This window comes from Periophthalmus magnuspinnatus, chromosome 9 (assembly GCF_009829125.3).
Source record: "Periophthalmus magnuspinnatus isolate fPerMag1 chromosome 9, fPerMag1.2.pri, whole genome shotgun sequence".
Classification (NCBI taxonomy): domain Eukaryota; kingdom Metazoa; phylum Chordata; class Actinopteri; order Gobiiformes; family Gobiidae; genus Periophthalmus; species Periophthalmus magnuspinnatus.
In genome coordinates this window covers 22,039,560-22,059,813 of record NC_047134.1, presented here as the reverse complement: position 1 = coordinate 22,059,813, position 20,254 = coordinate 22,039,560, and the positions used below count along the sequence as shown (strand labels likewise).

Sequence of the window (20,254 nt, the reverse complement as noted above, 5' to 3'; positions counted from 1 at the left end):
CTGTCTCTCTTCCCTCTTTTTTCCCATCTCCTCTCTCTTTATCCATCCTTCCCTCTCTCTCCATCTCTCCTCTGCCTCCCCTGCTGTTTTCCCTCTCTCTCCCTGTCTCCCTTATTTTCACTCTCTCATCACTCTCTTCCCCACTACCGTCTCCCTCTTTAAATCTTCATCTCTCCCTGTCTGTCACTGTTTTCCCTCTTTCCTTCCATCTCTCCTCTTGCACTCTGTCCTTCCCTCTCTCTCTCTCTCCTTTGCCTCCCCTGCTGTTGTCCCTATCTCTCCTTGTCTCGGTTAGTCACGCTCAGCTCGCCCATCACTCTCTTCACCATTGCCATTTCTCTTTTTCTCTCTCTCCTTTTTCTGCTACACACAGCTTGTTTCTCCCTTCTTTTGCTCTCTCTTTTTTCTCTCAAGTCTCTCTTTCGCTCCGTCTGTCACTCTTTCACTCCCCTCCCTCTCTCTATCTCTCCTTTTCATCTCTCTCACACTCTGTCCTTCATTCACTCTCTCCCTCTCTCCTCTCCCATTCCTCTCTGCATTTCTTCCTTGTGGTGCCTTTCTCCCCCCGTTCAGCTTCTTCTCCATCTTCTCCCCTCTCTCCCAATTTCCCTCTCTCTCCATCTCACCACTTTCTCTCCCACGACTCCCTCCTTTCTTCTCTCTCTCTTTCTTTCTCTCCCTCTCTCTTGTCCACACTCTCATTGATCAGAGCACACCTCACAAATGCAGCAGTGAGGACAGCACAGACTAGCAGCAGATAAAGCCACACCCATGTCCCCACAATGTCTCTACTATATTGCTACCATGTCCCCAACTTGTCCCAACAATGTCCCCACCATGTCCCCACCATGTCTTTACTAGGGATACATCAGTTCAACTTGTTCAGTTCCAATACCAATTTTGATACTATAGTTTTGAATATCTGCCAAAACCAAGAGACTGAAAGAGCATTTGGATCAGTTGTGTTTTATTTTATTTAAGATGGGTTTTTTTTGTTTTTGTTTTTTATCTCTCAAGTAACTCCAGAACAAATTTGTGTAAATAAAAATTCAAACATTATGAGCCTTTCTGGGCTAGCAACTAAATAGTGTTAATTTATGATATTGGCTGAAACGATATTTGGAAGCCGATGTCCAATCTATCACATTTTTTCAGTACCATGTCCCCAACATATCGCCATGTGCCTCAGCCTCCTCCTGACATACAAAACCCTAAACGGTATGGCCCCATCCTATCTGCAAGATGCTATTGTCCCGTACCAGCCAAACAGAGCACTCCGCTCTCAGAATGCAGGACTATTAGTGGTTCCTAGAGTGTCCAAAAGTACAGTGGGAGGGAGAGCATTCAGTTACCAAGCTCCTGTGCTATGGAATCAACTCCCTGCTGATGTTAAACAGGCCCCCACAGTCTCTGTATTTAAGACCAGGCTTAAAACCTTCCTCTTCAGTATAGCTTATGACCAGGTTACTTAGTCAGGGAGTTAGGGAGTGACATTAAAACCCGGGATAAGAGGGGCTGCAGTAGGACATAACTAGCTGGGGGAAGTATGGCAACCTGAGCACTATCCTCTGCTTTGTCCTATTTTCTCATCAGCAATGCTATTCACATGTTGTCCCCAGTCCCACTCCCCCTGTGGAGTGTAACTCTTTCAGATGCCCCGATGATAGTTGGACCTCCTCCTTCTCCCCGCTTGGCCCTCCTCCACCCGCCCCCCTCCCTCCTCGCCTGGACGATTTTTCTTGTTTTGTCTGATCTTTCCTATTGTTTGATTTTCCTGCTTGTTTTTGTGTGTAGGCAGCACGGTGGTTGAGTGGCAACACTCATGTCTCACAGCAAGAAGGTTTGGTTCGATCCCCGGGTCACCCAGACCTTTCTGTGTGGAGTTTTGCATGTTTCTCCCCGTGTCTGGAAGGGTTTCCTCCGGGTACTCCGGTTTCCCCCATCAACCAAAACATGAACGCCCGAGACAATTGTTGTTGTGATTTTGGGCGTTACAAAAATAAAATGAATTGAATTGAATTGAATGTGTCCCCACCATGCTGCTACCATGTCCCCACTTTGTCCCACCACATCCCACCATATCCCCATGTGGCCCTATCATGCCCCACATGTCCTGGGATGGACTTAAAATGGACAAGAGAAGACTGAGTCCCTCTTAAGTGAGGTGTGCTCTGCCTCATCCTGAATCACTGCAACTCAAACCAGCACGACTGCTCAGTGGAGCTGTGAGGAAGGAGGTAGGCTGTGTCATCCAGGCAACACTATTACAATGTCCATCTATAAGCTGCATATTTATGCTGAAGGTTAAACAGCAAATTCTACCATATAATTCTTATATACCCCAGCTCAGTTTAAACTACAGCCATTGTAGTGACAAAATGAGGGTTAAAATACAATCTCCCATAGGTCTACAACAGTATCCTCACACCCCGGTCAAGTGAGAGATCAAGCCACTCAAATACTAATCAGGTACTTAACAGCAGTGAAAGTGACAAGAGACTAAAATCAGAATAAGAATAAGTGTGGGGATATAATGACCCTTGATGAGGTTAGATAGTAAACAAGTACAGTGCAGTTTCCCTTTAAAACTCCTCCCTTTATGGGCAGGACTTATTTAACTCGGAGTACTATGGAGCTCAACAGTGACTGCCCACTCGCCTGGTTCCGGAAGTAACTTTCCCATTAATTTTCCCATAGACTTAATGGGAAAAATATACAGTATATTAAAGTTTGAAAGCTCAGAGGTAATCAGCTTTGTGGTGATTAATAGCCACAAGACTTATAATTTTATGTGAAATCTGTGAGCATGACCTACTGGATAGGCTGGGAAATTAAGATATTAAAGGCTCCATTAAAAGGCCCCATAGTACGCTATTTTTACTCTATGTATGAATGAAACAAAACACAACTCTAAGTAAGTTTTTGATAAGGTGACAACATTCTAACATGGCTTAAAACTCACAAGTGTCCATTTGGCTTAATACAGGACCCTTACACAGACAAACCTGAATCACTGAGGACAAACTGGGACTGACACTGATCTGGGAAAACCCTCCAATATCGCCAATACTGATACTGGGAACAAGATATTGCACATCCCTAAAAGTGTTGATTATAAATTGGATTTGAAAGTGTTCTAAAGTAGACCACCACTGTTCCTCTGGTGAAGCTTCAGACAGATACAACAGTGTTTGGAGCAGCCCAATCCTGAGCATTCAGTCACTGCACACACACGTGGGGCTCTCCTTATGTGCCTCTCTCACACTCACTCACTCACACACACACACCCACCCACCCACCCACCCCCACCCATTGTTGTTGATGTCTCGCTCACACACACATACACTCACCTCCAGTCCCTCTCTCACCTGTGGATCTTTCTCTGACAGACTAGGTCAAGCCTCACCTGTGGGTACACTATCTCTCTCTCTCTCACCCGTGGATCTCTCTCTCTCTTGTCTCACTCTGTCTCACCTGCGGGGCTTCCAGAGCTTGCGTGGAGGTGGGATTAGTTCTCTCTTGTTGAGTGGGGCCACTCCGAGTGCCGCCTGCATGATGGTGATGAACTTCTTGTACTTCATGGTGCTGAGAGCTCAGAGGTAGTGGGGGCCAGCGGGTCCCAGGGGGTCTGCTCTGCACTGTGCCCACATCAGCCAGGACAGAGAGGCCATGTCGGCTCTGTGCGCGGGCAGCTTTACGCTTACATAATACCCTCTCAATCCTGCCTGTAAACCCGGGCGCTTAGACTGTAATCTGCCCCTCGTTGCCCCACCCCCTCCCTCACACTGCCCCGTACCTTCCCTCACACTGCAGCAGGGTGGCACTGCAGCTGGTGAGGCTCCATCCAAACACAAACCTTTTATCATTTGTGTTTTATTCAGTACAGTTTAATGACGTCAGAGATACACAAGCTTCCCCCAAAGTACAGTCTACAGATTTGATTTAGTTTGATTATTGTTTCACTGTTTGTACCAGGCTGCACTGCAGATTTTAAACATGAAATCAGGTACACTGAGAGCAATAATAATTAATATTTTATTTACTTTCATTAATATAGAATAATATACATGGAATACAGGCTCAGAGGGTGCCAGAAGTAGGGCAAACGTGACAGGCTCAGAGGCAGGTGCAACAGTTCAAAGTATGTCAGGAGTAGGGCAGGAGAGAGTCAGGTGTCAGGACTAGAGCAGAAGCAACAGGTCCACAGTGATCTTGAAGATGCTGGACAACTCACAGGACAGGAGCTGATGCAGGCTGCTTAGAGGGTGTCAGGGGTAGAGCAGGTGCAGCAGGCTCAGAGGCAGGGGTCAGGAATAGGGCAGGTGCGACAGGTCAATGGGTGTCTTGAAGATGCTGGACAGCTCAGAGGACAGGAGCTGGTGCAGGCTGCTTCCATCGTGAGTGTACACCCAGTGGTGGCCTGTCCAGTCGTAGCGCTTAGGTCCACTACACAGACACACACACATGCAAGTTAGAATCAACCATAACATCAACCACATTACCACACAGGTCAAATAAGAAAACACCTTCATTATCTGTATCAGATCTATTATGCAAAATTGACTTTTTAGAGCTTTTAAACATATTATAGTCATTTCCCTCACCACCCGAAGTTGTATTTGGAGTGATTTGTGCATTGAGGAGGTGCTGACTCTTTGTTGTGATAACGTTTACAGCAACATCAGCATCCATTGAGCACCACAGTTTTCTAACCTGAAAGGGTCAACGGACTCATTTCTTTTGTTAAGTTAAGTTGAATGTTGCCATTTAAACTGCGCAAATTATAACATAATGATCCACGAGTGTCATAGATTATATTTATAGAGCAGACACAAGCACAATAGGTCTTTTTTTCCTGGAGATGTTGTTTCTTTGCCTGGAACATTCTACTATATGCATTAAACTCATCTATGCATTTATTCATTGACAGGTGTTTTTATTGCACTCCCTCATCTGTATTGGTGTTAGCACTTCAACCAGCAGCACAGAAAAAAAAGCCTAGTTTGTAGCATCTCACAATGCTCAGAATGAGTCTGCTGACAGTTTATTAACTTAAAGTAGGACTAAACACCTAAACTCCCCCCACAACCACATTTCAAATGGAGCTGCTAAACTGGGCAGTACCTGGAGGACTGAAGGGGAAAGTGAGGGGGAAAGAGATGAGGGTTTGGGGTTATAAGGAACAGTGTGATTGGTCTAACATCGTAAAAGAAAAATTTAAAACTGGACAAAAAATTTGTAGGGGTGAAGATGTTATGCTGCTCTTAACTCCTATAACTTTTTGTCTGGATTTTAATTTTTCTTTTACTATGGATCATAATCAGAAACACCTGGTTGCAACAGTACAGTGTTGCATGATGTCATCAAATACCTGAAATTGGCAGTGGCCACTGGAGCCAGGATACACCCATTTTATACATTTTTTTTAGTAAACAATGTTATTCAAAGACCAAGTACCCAGTTTAGTAGCAAAGAAAGTTGATTTAGTGTTTAGTTGAGCTTTAAATAGTGCACAGGGAACCTCCGGATCTCTGTCTGTGAAGTCACATATCTAGGAAATTTGAAACTGAGTGATTTTATGAGACTGACCCAAAAGATCTTGTAAAGAGGATTCATCAGACAAATAAGAATGAAGCTAAATATATCTCCAGGTTTGTTTTTGATGAGGGGGCAATGTTATAACATTGTTAAAAGCTCAAAAAATCTGCACGTTTTGCATTGTATATGTCATTCAACATCTCCATGGAGACCAGAAAAGTTAAATGTGGTATTCCACAGTGTTTTTGTTTTCCTAGTTCATACAACTCAGACAGCGATCTGAAATGGTGCATGGACATTTTTCATATTAAAAGGTCTTATATTGCCCCAAATTGACTCTTGTGAGCTTTAAGCCATGCTATAAGGTTATCTCATCAAAACATACCAAAAGTTGTGTTTTGTTTCATTCACACATGTTTTAATAACCCTTTACTATGAGTCTGTCTACATGTCCAAAACTCAGAATGCTCTGCTCCACCTGTGATATCAGGAAGTAGTAGTTTTCGAGTTAACAGCCACCTTTACCTTTTGTTTAGTACAGATAGGCAAATCCAGGTCTGAAATCATCCAAATGTTTCTGCTGAAGGTGTATGGAGTTTAAAAACACAGTGGAGTACTTCCTGTGTTTTCCATTTGAGAGAAGAACACAGCCTAAATTTGCAGAGTTTGTGTGTGAATGAAGAAAAACACAACTCCAGGCATTTTTTAATAAGGAAACAGTTATTTCATAGATGTGACTATAGAATAATATATATAAAAAACATTGAAAAAAAATTATTGTGATGAATGATTTTTGTGCAGGCAGACAGGTGAAGCTGATCTGAGTTCTCATAATCAGATTCCTGCTAAAACCCCACCGATTACAGCCCTTTGATAATCTGATAACTCCAGATATGGGATTAGGATTTTCAGTGAGAACACACCCACCCATTGGCCACATGTCAGTCACAGCACTCAGATTTATCTGAAACAACTTAATAAAAGAAACAAGTGTGCTGAGTTCCAGTTAGGAAAATTGTGAAGCCCAATGAGTCATCAAGAGCCGATTCCCACCTGATGATTTATGGAACACTTCCAGAAATGTTATCATAACAACATGCGGCATGCTGTCGGCTCCCCTTTGGATAGCTGCAGATCACACTACCGAGCCAAAATGGGTATGTGGTGGTGCCAAATCCTACGTGTATCAGCGATTAAGGAAATCTAATTGAGATAAGTACAGAGCAGTGGACGTGTACTGGTGGCAGTGAAAACACGGGCAGATCAGAGCAATGACATCTTGAATGTAGGAGAATAAAGATCACTCAAACATGTACTAATGATGAATGAAGATACTTTGTTCTCTAATTCTCTTAATTTAATCCTTTAATACTAATGAACTTAAAGGAACAGTATGTAAGATTTTGATCAAATGAAATCAAATCTGGCTGATTGATTATCAATGTTATCATTTGGTGATGAATAAGCCTTACATGAGTCTCATTTGGTTTACCAGTTTCTATGCTGAAATATAGTTGGTTAAACCTTAAAGGACTCTATCTGCAGGTTTAGGCACTGGCAGCTCAAGTTCAGTTGTGATTGTAATATTTTAACATAGTGAGAGCACATGCTACAGTTCTTAAATGTATCAGTCTTTGTGAAGGTAAATTGGGCTTCCACCATCCAACATTCCTGACACCAGAACTTGGACAGTTTGTGTTGCTTTTAGTTCCCATTTATCTTCTTAAAGGAGGTGTTCAGAGTGTGTGTGTGTGTGTGTGTGTGTGTGGTCAAAGAGCTGGTCTGACCTATGCACACAGGGGGCGCTCTGACCTGGATGGGGAGGAGAGCCAGATCTGGCGGTTGGGCGTTTGTTTGTTGACGACGTAGGTTCCATGTTCTGCGCCGAGCTTCACTGTCAGCACACCGTTCTGTCCACAAACAGACAATTAGCGTAGCACATGATTAGCACTAAAAATGGGACTCCCTAAATGTTTGGCATTTCGTTACGCAGCGGGACTAGTGTTCCATATCCCAAAGCCCCATACTTAACCCTAATTCTATTACCCATAACCTGATGGCAAAATAATATATACACCGGTATTCAGAAATAAACATTTGCAAAAGATTGTGGGAAAAAAATAGAAAGCTAAATTCTGCCCCCAGAATACTATATAGACTGGGGTCCACAGGAGCTCTCGTGTTGGTACATTCTCTTATAGAGTGGCTGTTTAATTTCTCCAATGTAACGCTCACTGCACTCTTCACTACACTGAATGGAGTAGACTACATTACTTTGTGTGAGTCTGGGTTTTGTCCTTTGGGTGAACTAGTTTCTGTCTTAAAGTGTTTCTAGGTTTTAAATTGACCAGAATTTCATACTGTCTAAAAAGTCTCTGATGTTTTTCAGACACACCAATTGTGTAAGGAATAGTTATGCCTTTCCTTCTAGGCTCAGATTCCCTGTTGTCCTGTTTTTTTAGTTCTCTTAGATCTATTGACAGCCCATTTTGGTGATGCACAAGCCGAGAGGGCTTACTCCACCTGTTATTCCCCCTTCACATTTCCCTCTGTATTTTTGGGAACCACTTGAGCTCTGTGTTGTAGTGTACAGATAACTGAGCTGCAGTGGATGATGTGAATCAAACAGCAGGTATTGGGCAGTGTGTGTGGGTTTCATGAAGACTTCTACATGGAGTCCCCGGCTGCCTAACATATTGAGAACACAGCAGAATTTGTGAGTAAAGTCAAGCATCTCCAGTTTGATTCAGATGAGACGTACTGTGTTCACTGTGCTGTTTTCTTCAGAGGAAGAGCTTTGGTCGTACTCTACTGCATTTACAAGTTTTTTTTTCCTTTTTGAACTTGTCTCGTTTATCCTTTTTCTTTCCTTTGTCTGTGCTTTCTTTATTTTGACAGGCATGTTCTACTTTCTTTCCACATTGACGACAGTCCATTTATTTGCACCAGCAGGTGGAAGCAAGGTGTTTACCTCGCCTGAACCCTGGGCTCTGAGTATTGTTTTGGCTGCTTGCAATTTTGTGCACTCTCCCTGTTCTGTTAAGTTGTTGAGCTTCATTAGATGCCATTTCCATTTCCACACTGATATCAATGACCTTTTTAACTGTTAAGTCACTTTTTGTTAGGAACTTTTTCTGTGCTGCCTCATTTCTTAGTTCACATACCAGTCTGTGTCTTAACGTGTCATTTAACACGTCACCAAACTCACAATGTTCGGCTAGTTTCCTCAAAGCTGCTTCCTCCTGATTTCTTCTATGAAACTGGAATCTCTCCATGATGACAAGGGGTGAAAAGTACATAATGCGAGTTTTGCTGCCAGGTTTAGCTAGTTGCAGCAAGTTACAAAGCAAGTTAAATGCCTCTGGCCTATTACATTCAAGAATGTGGCCACTACTTTTTCAGCCTTCAGCCCAGGGTTAGCTATACCCATTTATATATACAGTCTTTGGCTCCAGCATAGGCAGACATATTGTTTTATCTCTCTGGAAAGATAGTCAAAATTTTCTCAAATACTAGATATCCATAATCTTGTCTGTAAAACATTGTTAACAAAGTACTCACAATTTAAACCCTGACTCTAATATACAGGTTAATGTTGTTGAAATATACAGTAAGTAACAAATAAAAGCCTTATTATCATACAAAAAAATATTATATGAAAACATTTCTATTCATCTCTAAATCTCTATGTTTATAAAGTTTCCATAAATTCACACATTTAACACACTCTGGATATTTACGCTGTGTTCTTTTATCAAACTGAAAACACTCTGATGTCATGGGGTGATACAGGAAGCACTTCACTGTAATCATTTAGACAATTCCAGCCCAGGAATTGCCAAATGCATTTTTATAGCCTCATTGAAACTACTTCACTCCTCATTGGACCTTAAGATATTGTAGACTTTCTGTGACAATCTCAACTGAAGAAAAGGTAAACGATTAAAAGAAAAAAAAGTTACATCTTATTCTAGAGTATTGAAAAGTAAATCAGTTCAATTGAATTCTTGACTTTAAAACTAGTATGAGTTGCATTCCTTGTGATGTCAAGGTGGAGTTGTGTCTGTGCTGCCTTGACATCACAAGGTGGAACAGACACAACTCTAGATATGTTTTTGAGGAGGCAACAGCATTGTGTGTAATATAGGACCTTAAAATGTATTATTTCTGCTTCATACATCATGAGAGTGGGATGGACAAACAATGGGATGTTGTGGTGAGATTCTGTTGGAGGCAGCAGTGTTTGTTAGTACTCAGCTCCCCCTGGTGGACATACTCACTCATGACATACTGACCTCCACCAAGGCTTAAACAATTTAACAGCTTTATCGCAACGAATCGATTATTGAAATCATAAACTCATTTTGTAATTGGATACTTGTTACACAGACTACAAAACATGCTATGTGTGAAGAGCAGAGGTTTTATGGCTCAGGCAGATTCTGAGAGAAAAATAACCCTATAAATGTTTTTATTTAATGTTAATGAAAAAAATATTTTGTCTGTGAATAAACTCTATTAGGATGGCTTCAGACACCATGAATTCTGCTTCATCTGGGTCAAATAAAGACAAAAAAAAATCATATTTGATCTCTAAACCACTAATACCCCTCCCACAGCCTGTGTAGTACAGATGGTGCAGCCCCCAAAGCAGAGGAACCAAGCCACTCACAGAGAAGCTGACATCAAAGTCTGGTCCAGTGAAGGGCTGGTCCATTAGATCTTCCAGGTGCTCAGCCAGAGCGTCCAGAGTGTCCCGTGACAGGGCCTCATACTGTGCCTCGGACAGTAAACTGAAGGGGACAAATGTGATCACACCTGGTACTGCCCTCCAGAGTCTTTATAGAGAGCAGGTCTTACCTGGAGCCAGCCGAGGGGTTGTGCTCTGAGCCTGGGCTGCTCACAGACAGGCCTCTGCTCCACAGGGCTCCAGCCACTGCTCTCCTCTGCCACAAACATTCACAACACAGGCTGACCAGGACTACTTCTAAACAGACCATCAAACCAAGCCCAAACCCTCACTAATAATGTGGAACCAGAGTCCAGAGTTGCCCATTATATGAACAACTTTAATTTTACATTCTGGGTTTGGTGTTGGTCTGCAACAAAAGTGGAATCATGCTGGCTCCTGACTAAATGTCAGACGGTGACACAGGAGAGCGCTGAGTGAATTATGAATTGTGTGCGTCATAATGTGAAAATAAAAGCTTTAATAAGACTTAAGCACCAGACCTGTGGTTGAGGCTGAGCTCGTATCCTACTGTCCCAGACATCTGCACGCCGGTAACAGCGCAGACCCGACACGGTTCCCACACTTCTGAACTGAAAACAGAGCTACTGTGAGTCAGTGCAGTCAGGACTGAACTGGACAGGACTAGAGGAGAAGACAGGAGGACAGAGCTGGAGGACAGGACATGACAGGAGGAAAGTGGAAATCAGACAACACCATATAAACAAGTGGCGCAGAGAGTTACCTGCGGACAGAGGCGCGCGCTGAGCGCGTGCGCGTGTGGGACAGTGGTCACAAAGTCATGCGCGAGTGAGATCAGGCGGACATATCCCCGCAGGACTTTCATGTTAGACGCGGGACACCGGACTGAGTTGTGAGGAGCGGAGCCGGGGCTGCGCACTGGACATGCGCAATGGACCGACAGCTCTTCTTCGGAGGATTATTTCTGCAGGGCTGGGTCCTCGTGGCACAGTGCTGTCTCTGTCGGTGTGGTAGTAAATTGACATAGAGTGTCCTGTCCACAGGTCTTCTCTGTTTTGACATACAGGCACAAGGCATTTGAAGAATAGTGGAACAGCTCTGGGCGCTCGCTTTGTTAGTTTGATCATGTCTGCAGCAGACCTCACACTAACACACTGACTGGACCGGTACAGGCCTTTCAAATACGTTTCACGAGAATTGTCTATAATAGATAATGAAGACAGTAAATGAAAACATTTTATGTTAGGATTTTTATTTAGGATCTGTTTGCATTGTTGCATACGACGGATTATATGGGTAATTTAACTAAATTACGAGAATAAAGTCGAAGCCAGAAAAAGTTGTAATTTTAAGTGAATAATGTCATAATATTACCAGAATAAAGTCATAGTAGTACGAGAATAAATTCCTAATTTTAAATAAATTCGTTATTAGCTACTCATTGATCATATTGCTGCTGTTGACAGTCTTTCTGTGGATTATCCGTTTTGTGGGCCAAAACAGCGCAGTCGCTGTGTCGTGCGTCTGCGCGAGTTAATGTGGATGTGGTTTTATCTTTTTTTGCGCGAGGCTTTGGAGCGCACATCCGCTCGTCTCCACAAACTGTGCCAAAAAAGAAACTCCTATCGCTGTTACTGAATCATTGAAATGCGTTATAGGTAGGCTATAACAGTAGGCTACTCTAATACTGGCTACATTAAAGTTGGTCTGCGTTTAAAGTGTAAAACTGCTTGATACATTTGACATCCTGTTATTTTATCCAGTTAAACATCTATTTATCATATTATATGGCGAGATAGATGGTGTGGTCAGAACCTGCAAATGTGCCTACCAGAGGCAATGTAAAGACACTTGGTTAGAAACATGAACCGTTATAGTAACATATTTGTAAAAAAAAAAAAAAAAAAAATTAAATATTTAAAATAAATAAATATTTCCTTTGTCATTAAAAAAACTGTGCCATACTTGCGTCTAAAACAATATTCATTATCCAAATATTACTGTCAACGATTGAGTTAAACTCACTGCGGAAGTCTGGGAAGTTATAACTGTCTGGCAAATGTAAAAGTGATGCACAGGTACGCCCAACCGGTCTATGGGTAAATGCAGTTTGAACAACAAACTCGACAGCAAATCAGACCCAGTGCAATTCTTTTTCTCTTATTTGAAAACAATGGCCAACAACATTCACTATTCTGGTGTTGTGCGTCATGGCGCATGGAGCTGCCCGGTTTAGTCTTGGTTGTATGCGGGAGAGATGGGTCAATTGCGGATAAGCATAGTCGGAATAGTGCTGTCCACGCAAGGACGGAGGTGGTTAGGGTGTTGGTCCCCCAACCCGAAGGTCGAAGGATCGAGTCCCGCTCGGGACGGGGCTCGGGATTGCCTACTATGAAAGTGGTGTGTGCGTGAATGATAGGTGGCGGTCGGAGGGGCCGATGGCGCAGATTGGTAGCCTCGCTTCCGTCTGATTGGCAAGGAGCAGCTCCATGCGCATTACATTTAAACTCGTGAACAATGTTCCCTTTAATTTTTCACGAGCCTGAGCAAACACACAAACTCCCTTAGTGGTCCCATGGACCACTGTGAGCAACATCAGATGTGTACACTGTGGTCATGCTGCATCGCATCCATCCAAGTTAAATGATTTATTAAAAGAATCAAATTACTGCATTTACATTTCTGTTATAACACTTTTAATTAACTTCTTTAGCCACTTATACAATGAAAATGACAAAAATCTTGCTCATGACCTGTGTAGTATGTTAATGCTATTGGAAGTATAAATATTTCATTTTAACTATGGCAAAACATGAGCGTCCAACCAAACCAAGACAACTGTAAACTCCAATATTGAAAACACACTTAACATTTTTATGATAAAGCTCTGACTTGTATTATGAGTATAAGCCATTGTGTGAAGCTTTTGCTTGATTTTTACAACTCATAAACTAGTGACAGTATTTATTGAATACACCATGTCACCAATACACACTGAGAGGAATCTGTATCTGTACAGCTGCTCTATTACTGTACATTTACATAACATATCAAAACACAATATATAATGTGTATTTGTATATAAAATATATTCAAAACAAGTGGTATGGGTCAAAATAAATATATATTTACAAACCACACACTGCAAACAGTAAACACACACACTGGAAACTAAAAATACACTGTACATGTGACAGTGTGACAGTCATTCTGTGACAGAGGTTGGAGGATCGTGTCCCGCTCGGACCAACTTCTGTCATTGTGTCCTTAGGCAAGACACTTCACCAAGTGGTGTGTGCGTCATGATTGGTGGTCGGGGGCGCAGATTGGCATTAGCTAATGCTAATGATTACACATAATACACATTTGACCCACAATTAAGTCAATAGCAGAATAAACCACGCTTACCGATCAGGAACAGCATCCAGTCCATCAAAACATAAGGTCCTCTACTCCTGAGTCCACCATGAGATCTTCACTCGGTTCCACGAACTGAGTGAAGATCGGGCCGTCGGAAAGTTAAGGTGTTAAGGCGCAAAAATATTCTCAAACAAACGCAGGGCGATTACGTCCAAAGACGCGCGCGTTCTGACGTAGGCGCGCGCTGCGCTCTTGTTGCCAAGTGCATCTTGTTGCCAAGTGCATCAAAACAAATTTTGAATCTTTGGCTGCGATCAAAAACCTGCATTTGTGCGCTTCATTCGAGGATTTCTTGAGAAAGGAGACCAAACTTCAGGACATTTTCCCCCAGACTTGTACTGACCACCCCCTGACTCGGACAACGAGACCTCTCTGAGGACTTCAAGACTTTTCTTAGACAAGACTTCTCTGAGGACCAGAGACGAGGTTTGACTGTTTCCCTGTTAATGTTAGTCCCTATGGGATTAATTTATTACCTATGACCTTATTACTCAAAAAAACAACCACTACTTAAGACAAAATGTCTTTTATCAAAGTCTATATCATGTTTATGGTAAGTTTACTTACATGAGTTCAAACAAAACCATTAAACCTGCAGCAGGTCACAGAGCACTGAGCTCTACTAGAGCCTAATAGTGACTATTGTCAGCGTATACAAGGAGAAAAGCCATCAAACATGTACTTTTAAGCTTCCGAACACTGTTAGGCCCAGGAAATGTGGCTTTTTTTTCTCATTTTATTAAGGATATAAAATATTTTAAACGTGTAGATTAATTTTCTGAGACTCTTAACACATTCAGTAGCCTACAAAGTTTTGTCATGTTCATGTTGCACAGCTGGTACTCAAACACGTTAGTCCAAAGTCAGTTTTGGAGGTGCCATTGTCAAAGTGAGAGTATGAACATGTCACTTTATACAATGAAATAGTCTAAAACAAAACCAGTGTGCTGGAGTGGGCAGACGAGAGGACTTCATGGCTCGTCTTAAGTGTCACATTAAACCGTGTAAAGAGGCTCTTTGCCTCCACCTGCTGTTCATTTGACATGTCACCTGCTTTAGGAGGTGTGTGCTGGGCAGTGGACGCTAATCGACTAATCGTGACTTAGTTGATGATGTATTTAAAAAGTCACAATGTAGAATAGAAATAATCATGTGACTAGTTGTCGAATCAAAAATACCATCACCGAGGCATAAGTCGGTGATGTAGTAGACTACTAAAATAATCGTTAGTTAGTGCCCCAGTAGTGTCATTTGTGTCATTTGGCAAGACACTACACCTCACACATTTGCCTGTGGGATCTACTTTGGTGATTGTAGATTGTTTGCAGCCACATCTTTGTCAGTCTGCCCAGGGCAGCTGTAATGAGAGTAGTTTGTGACCCAAGTGTTTTTCAGGATTGTACAAATAATATTCATATATAATGTACATGTAACGTACAAATGGATGCAGTTCCTGGAGCTGTGTGAAAGTGTCATTATAATGGCCCTGAGCCGCCCTGACCATAATAATCAATGTCTCATGTGGCTGTCTTTTACTTTGTATGTTGTTTTTCCATTTATGGACAAAATAAACTTTATGTCTGAAATAAATCGTATAAAGCCAGTTATTTACCATTTTTTATTTGTTAAATATCATATTTTAAAGTAAATGCCTGAGAAATTGCCACAGCTTATAACTATTTAAAATAAAATAAAACAAAGGAAACTGCATGTCATTTTTGCACATTTTATTACTAAATACAATCAAATAATGTAATATTTTGTAGAAATCCAATTAACTATTAGTTTTAAAATGATTGTATATGGTCAGCACATGAGTGGAAGGTTGAGGGCTCCATCAGCTGGTCATTCTCAAAGTGGTGGTGGGCCTCATATAAAACAAATATATAAATATGAATCTGAAATCATCTTAAGCCTGTAAAAGTTGAATAGTTAAATATAAATGTTATTTGTGCATCGCTGAATCAGTAAGAAAGATAACATTATTATTAAATATGTAAACCTAAAAAGACATATGTTTGCAGAGAATGAATAATGACTTCATTGCCAAGGAGTACACAAGTAGGAATGTGACTAAAAGTACAGGTGTTAAAAAACAAACAAACAAAAAAAACAGTAGCATAAGATCCCTCCTGTATGTATTTCCATTTCAAATTGAAAAAAAAAAAATCTAATTGCGGAAAAAAAATCTAATTGGGGAAAAAAAATTCAAGCATTTAATTTCAAGTTTAAAAGTGTAAAAGGTGAACCTGACAGACGCGGGACAGGCGCAGGGGAAGGCGCAGTGCAGTCTCTCTCTTTCGGACCAGCAAAAAGCAGCTTCTCCTGTTTGGATCCAGTGGTCCTGCTGGTCAGATTCCACATTGTGATTTACATTCACAATATTAGTATAAGTCAAGTTTCTACGCTGCTTTTTGGAAAAAACCACGTCGAATAAGCACGAGATGGGAAAACTACGGAACTTTTGGGCCGACGACAGTGACACCTTCACTCACATCCACCTCCAGCCTGGCGCACCACGCGGTCAAAAACAACCGCTCAAGGCTCAACTCCAACACGCCCCAAGATCCTCACGGGGCTGAGGGGCTCTGTCCTCCACGGGGCTGAGGGGCTATGTGCTCCACGGGGCTGAGGGGCTCTGTGCTCCGGTGCCACAGGTCTGTGCGGGTTGGTCCGCGGTGCGCACGGCTCATCTGTGGCTTGTTCTGCAGGCACGTCCCTCGTCTTCCACCAGCCATAAAACACTTGTGGGCGTCTCACAGGTGTGCTGAAAGCGCAATGTAAAAGGCTTAGCTTATAAAAAAGGAACGCGCGAATTTAAAATGCAAGTCCAACAAATTCTACAAATAAATAAATGCGCTTCAAAATAAAATCATAAAATTACGCCGTATTACACAACCATTAGCCAATTATTTAAGGCGCAAAAATATTCTCAAACAAACGCAGGGCGATTACGTCCAAAGACGCGCGCGTTCTGACGTAGGCGCGCGCTGCGCTCTTGTTGCCAAGTGCATCTTGTTGCCAAGTGCATCAAAACAAATCTTGAATCTTTGGCTGCGATCAAAAACCTACATTTGTGAGCTTCATTCGAGGATTTCTTGAGAAAGGAGACCAAACTTCAGGACATTTTCACCCAGACTTGTACTGACCACCCCCTGACTCGGACAACGAGACCTCTCTGAGGACTTCAAGACTTTTCTTAGACCTACAGACTTTTCTGAGGACCAGAGACGAGGTTTGACTGTTTCCCTGTTAATGTTAGTCCCTATGGGATTAATTTATTACCTATGACCTTATTACTCAAAAAAACAACCACTACTTAAGACAAAATGTCTTTTATCAAAGTCTATATCATGTTTATGGTAAGTTTACTTACATGAGTTCAAACAAAACCATTAAACCTGCAGCAGGTCACAGAGCACTGAGCTCTACTAGAGCCTAATAGTGACTATTGTCAGCGTATACAAGGAGAAAAGCCATCAAACATGTACTTTTAAGCTTCCGAACACTGTTAGGCCCAGGAAATGTGGCTTTTTTTCTCATTTTATTAAGGATATAAAATATTTTAAACGTGTAGATTAATTTTCTGAGACTCTTAACACATTCAGTAGCCTACAAAGTTTTGTCATGTTCATGTTGCACAGCTGGTACTCAAACACGTTAGTCCAAAGTCAGTTTTGGAGGTGCCATTGTCAAAGTGAGAGTATGAACATGTCACTTTATACAATGAAATAGTCTAAAACAAAACCAGTGTGCTGGAGTGGGCAGACGAGAGGACTTCATGGCTCGTCTTAAGTGTCACATTAAACCGTGTAAAGAGGCTCTTTGCCTCCACCTGCTGTTCATTTGACATGTCACCTGCTTTAGGAGGTGTGTGCTGGGCAGTGGACGCTAATCGACTAATCGTGACTTAGTTGATGATGTATTTAAAAAGTCACAATGTAGAATAGAAATAATCATGTGACTAGTTGTCGAATCAAAAATACCATCACCGAGGCATAAGTCGGTGATGTAGTAGACTACTAAAATAATCGTTAGTTAGTGCCCCAGTAGTGTCATTTGTGTCATTTGGCAAGACACTACACCTCACACATTTGCCTGTGGGATCTACTTTGGTGATTGTAGATTGTTTGCAGCCACATCTTTGTCAGTCTGCCCAGGGCAGCTGTAATGAGAGTAGTTTGTGACCCAAGTGTTTTTCAGGATTGTACGAATAATATTCATATATAATGTACATGTAACGTACAAATGGATGCAGTTCCTGGAGCTGTGTGAAAGTGTCATTATAATGGCCCTGAGCCGCCCTGACCATAATAATCAATGTCTCATGTGGCTGTCTTTTACTTTGTATGTTGTTTTTCCATTTATGGACAAAATAAACTTTATGTCTGAAATAAATCATATAAAGCCAGTTATTTACCATTTTTTATTTGTTAAATATCATATTTTAAAGTAAATGCCTGAGAAACTACCACAGCTTATAACTATTTAAAATAAAATAAAACAAAGGAAACTGCATGTCATTTTTGCACATTTTATTACTAAATACAATCAAATAATGTAATATTTTGTAGAAATCCAATTAACTATTAGTTTTAAAATGATTGTATATGGTCAGCACATGAGTGGAAGGTTGAGGGCTCCATCAGCTGGTCATTCTCAAAGTGGTGGTGGGCCTCATATAAAACAAATATATAAATATGAATCTGAAATCATCTTAAGCCTGTAAAAGTTGAATAGTTAAATATAAATGTTATTTGTGCATCGCTGAATCAGTAAGAAAGATAACATTATTATTAAATATGTAAACCTAAAAAGACATATGTTTGCAGAGAATGAATAATGACTTCATTGCCAAGGAGTACACAAGTAGGAATGTGACTAAAAGTACAGGTGTTAAAAAACAAACAAACAAAAAAAACAGTAGCATAAGATCCCTCCTGTATGCATTTCCATTTCAAATTGAAAAAAAAAAAATCTAATTGCGGAAAAAAAATCTAATTGGGGAAAAAAAATTCAAGCATTTAATTTCAAGTTTAAAAGTGTAAAAGGTGAACCTGACAGACGCGGGACAGGCGCAGGGGAAGGCGCAGTGCAGTCTCTCTCTTTCGGACCAGCAAAAAGCAGCTTCTCCTGTTTGGATCCAGTGGTCCTGCTGGTCAGATTCCACATTGTGATTTACATTCACAATATTAGTATAAGTCAAGTTTCTACGCTGCTTTTTGGAAAAAAACACGTCGAATAAGCACGAGATGGGAAAACTACGGAACTTTTGGGCCGACGACAGTGACACCTTCACTCACATCCACCTCCAGCCTGGCGCACCACGCGGTCAAAAACAACCGCTCAAGGCTCAACTCCAACACGCCCCAAGATCCTCACGGGGCTGAGGGGCTCTGTCCTCCACGGGGCTGAGGGGCTATGTGCTCCACGGGGCTGAGGGGCTCTGTGCTCCGGTGCCACAGGTCTGTGCGGGTTGGTCCGCGGTGCGCACGGCTCATGTGTGGCTTGTTCTGCAGGCACGTCCCTCGTCTTCCACCAGCCATAAAACACTTGTGGGCGTCTCACAGGTGTGCTGAAAGCGCAATGTAAAAGGCTTAGCTTATAAAAAAGGAACGCGCGAATTTAAAATGCAAGTCCAACAAATTCTACAAATAAATAAATGCGCTTCAAAATAAAATCATAAAATTACGCCGTATTACACAACCATTAGCCAATTATTTAAGGCGCAAAAATATTCTCAAACAAACGCAGGGCGATTACGTCCAAAGACGCGCGCGTTCTGACGTAGGCGCGCGCTGCGCTCTTGTTGCCAAGTGCATCTTGTTGCCAAGTGCATCAAAACAAATCTTGAATCTTTGGCTGCGATCAAAAACCTACATTTGTGAGCTTCATTCGAGGATTTCTTGAGAAAGGAGACCAAACTTCAGGACATTTTCACCCAGACTTGTACTGACCACCCCCTGACTCGGACAACGAGACCTCTCTGAGGACTTCAAGACTTTTCTTAGACCTACAGACTTTTCTGAGGACCAGAGACGAGGTTTGACTGTTTCCCTGTTAATGTTAGTCCCTATGGGATTAATTTATTACCTATGACCTTATTACTCAAAAAAACAACCACTACTTAAGACAAAATGTCTTTTATCAAAGTCTATATCATGTTTATGGTAAGTTTACTTACATGAGTTCAAACAAAACCATTAAACCTGCAGCAGGTCACAGAGCACTGAGCTCTACTAGAGCCTAATAGTGACTATTGTCAGCGTATACAAGGAGAAAAGCCATCAAACATGTACTTTTAAGCTTCCGAACACTGTTAGGCCCAGGAAATGTGGCTTTTTTTCTCATTTTATTAAGGATATAAAATATTTTAAACGTGTAGATTAATTTTCTGAGACTCTTAACACATTCAGTAGCCTACAAAGTTTTGTCATGTTCATGTTGCACAGCTGGTACTCAAACACGTTAGTCCAAAGTCAGTTTTGGAGCTGCCATTGTCAAAGTGAGAGTATGAACATGTCACTTTATACAATGAAATAGTCTAAAACAAAACCAGTGTGCTGGAGTGGGCAGACGAGAGGA

At 41.6% G+C, this 20,254-nt stretch overlaps 1 protein-coding gene across 1 annotated transcript; it reads right to left on the bottom strand.

The window, feature by feature from the left end:
• Window positions 1–4,055: 4,055 nt before the first annotated feature.
• On the bottom strand, window positions 4,056–11,154 carry fxn (frataxin). The gene is made up of 6 exons (XM_033973029.2): window positions 11,013–11,154; window positions 10,771–10,860; window positions 10,399–10,484; window positions 10,211–10,331; window positions 7,351–7,448; window positions 4,056–4,446 (listed from the first exon to the last, which is right to left on the bottom strand). The coding sequence occupies exons 1-6, from the start codon at window positions 11,112–11,114 to the stop codon at window positions 4,308–4,310; spliced, it is 636 nt and encodes a 211-aa protein (XP_033828920.1). The 5' UTR covers window positions 11,115–11,154; the 3' UTR covers window positions 4,056–4,307.
• Window positions 11,155–20,254: the final 9,100 nt, after the last annotated feature.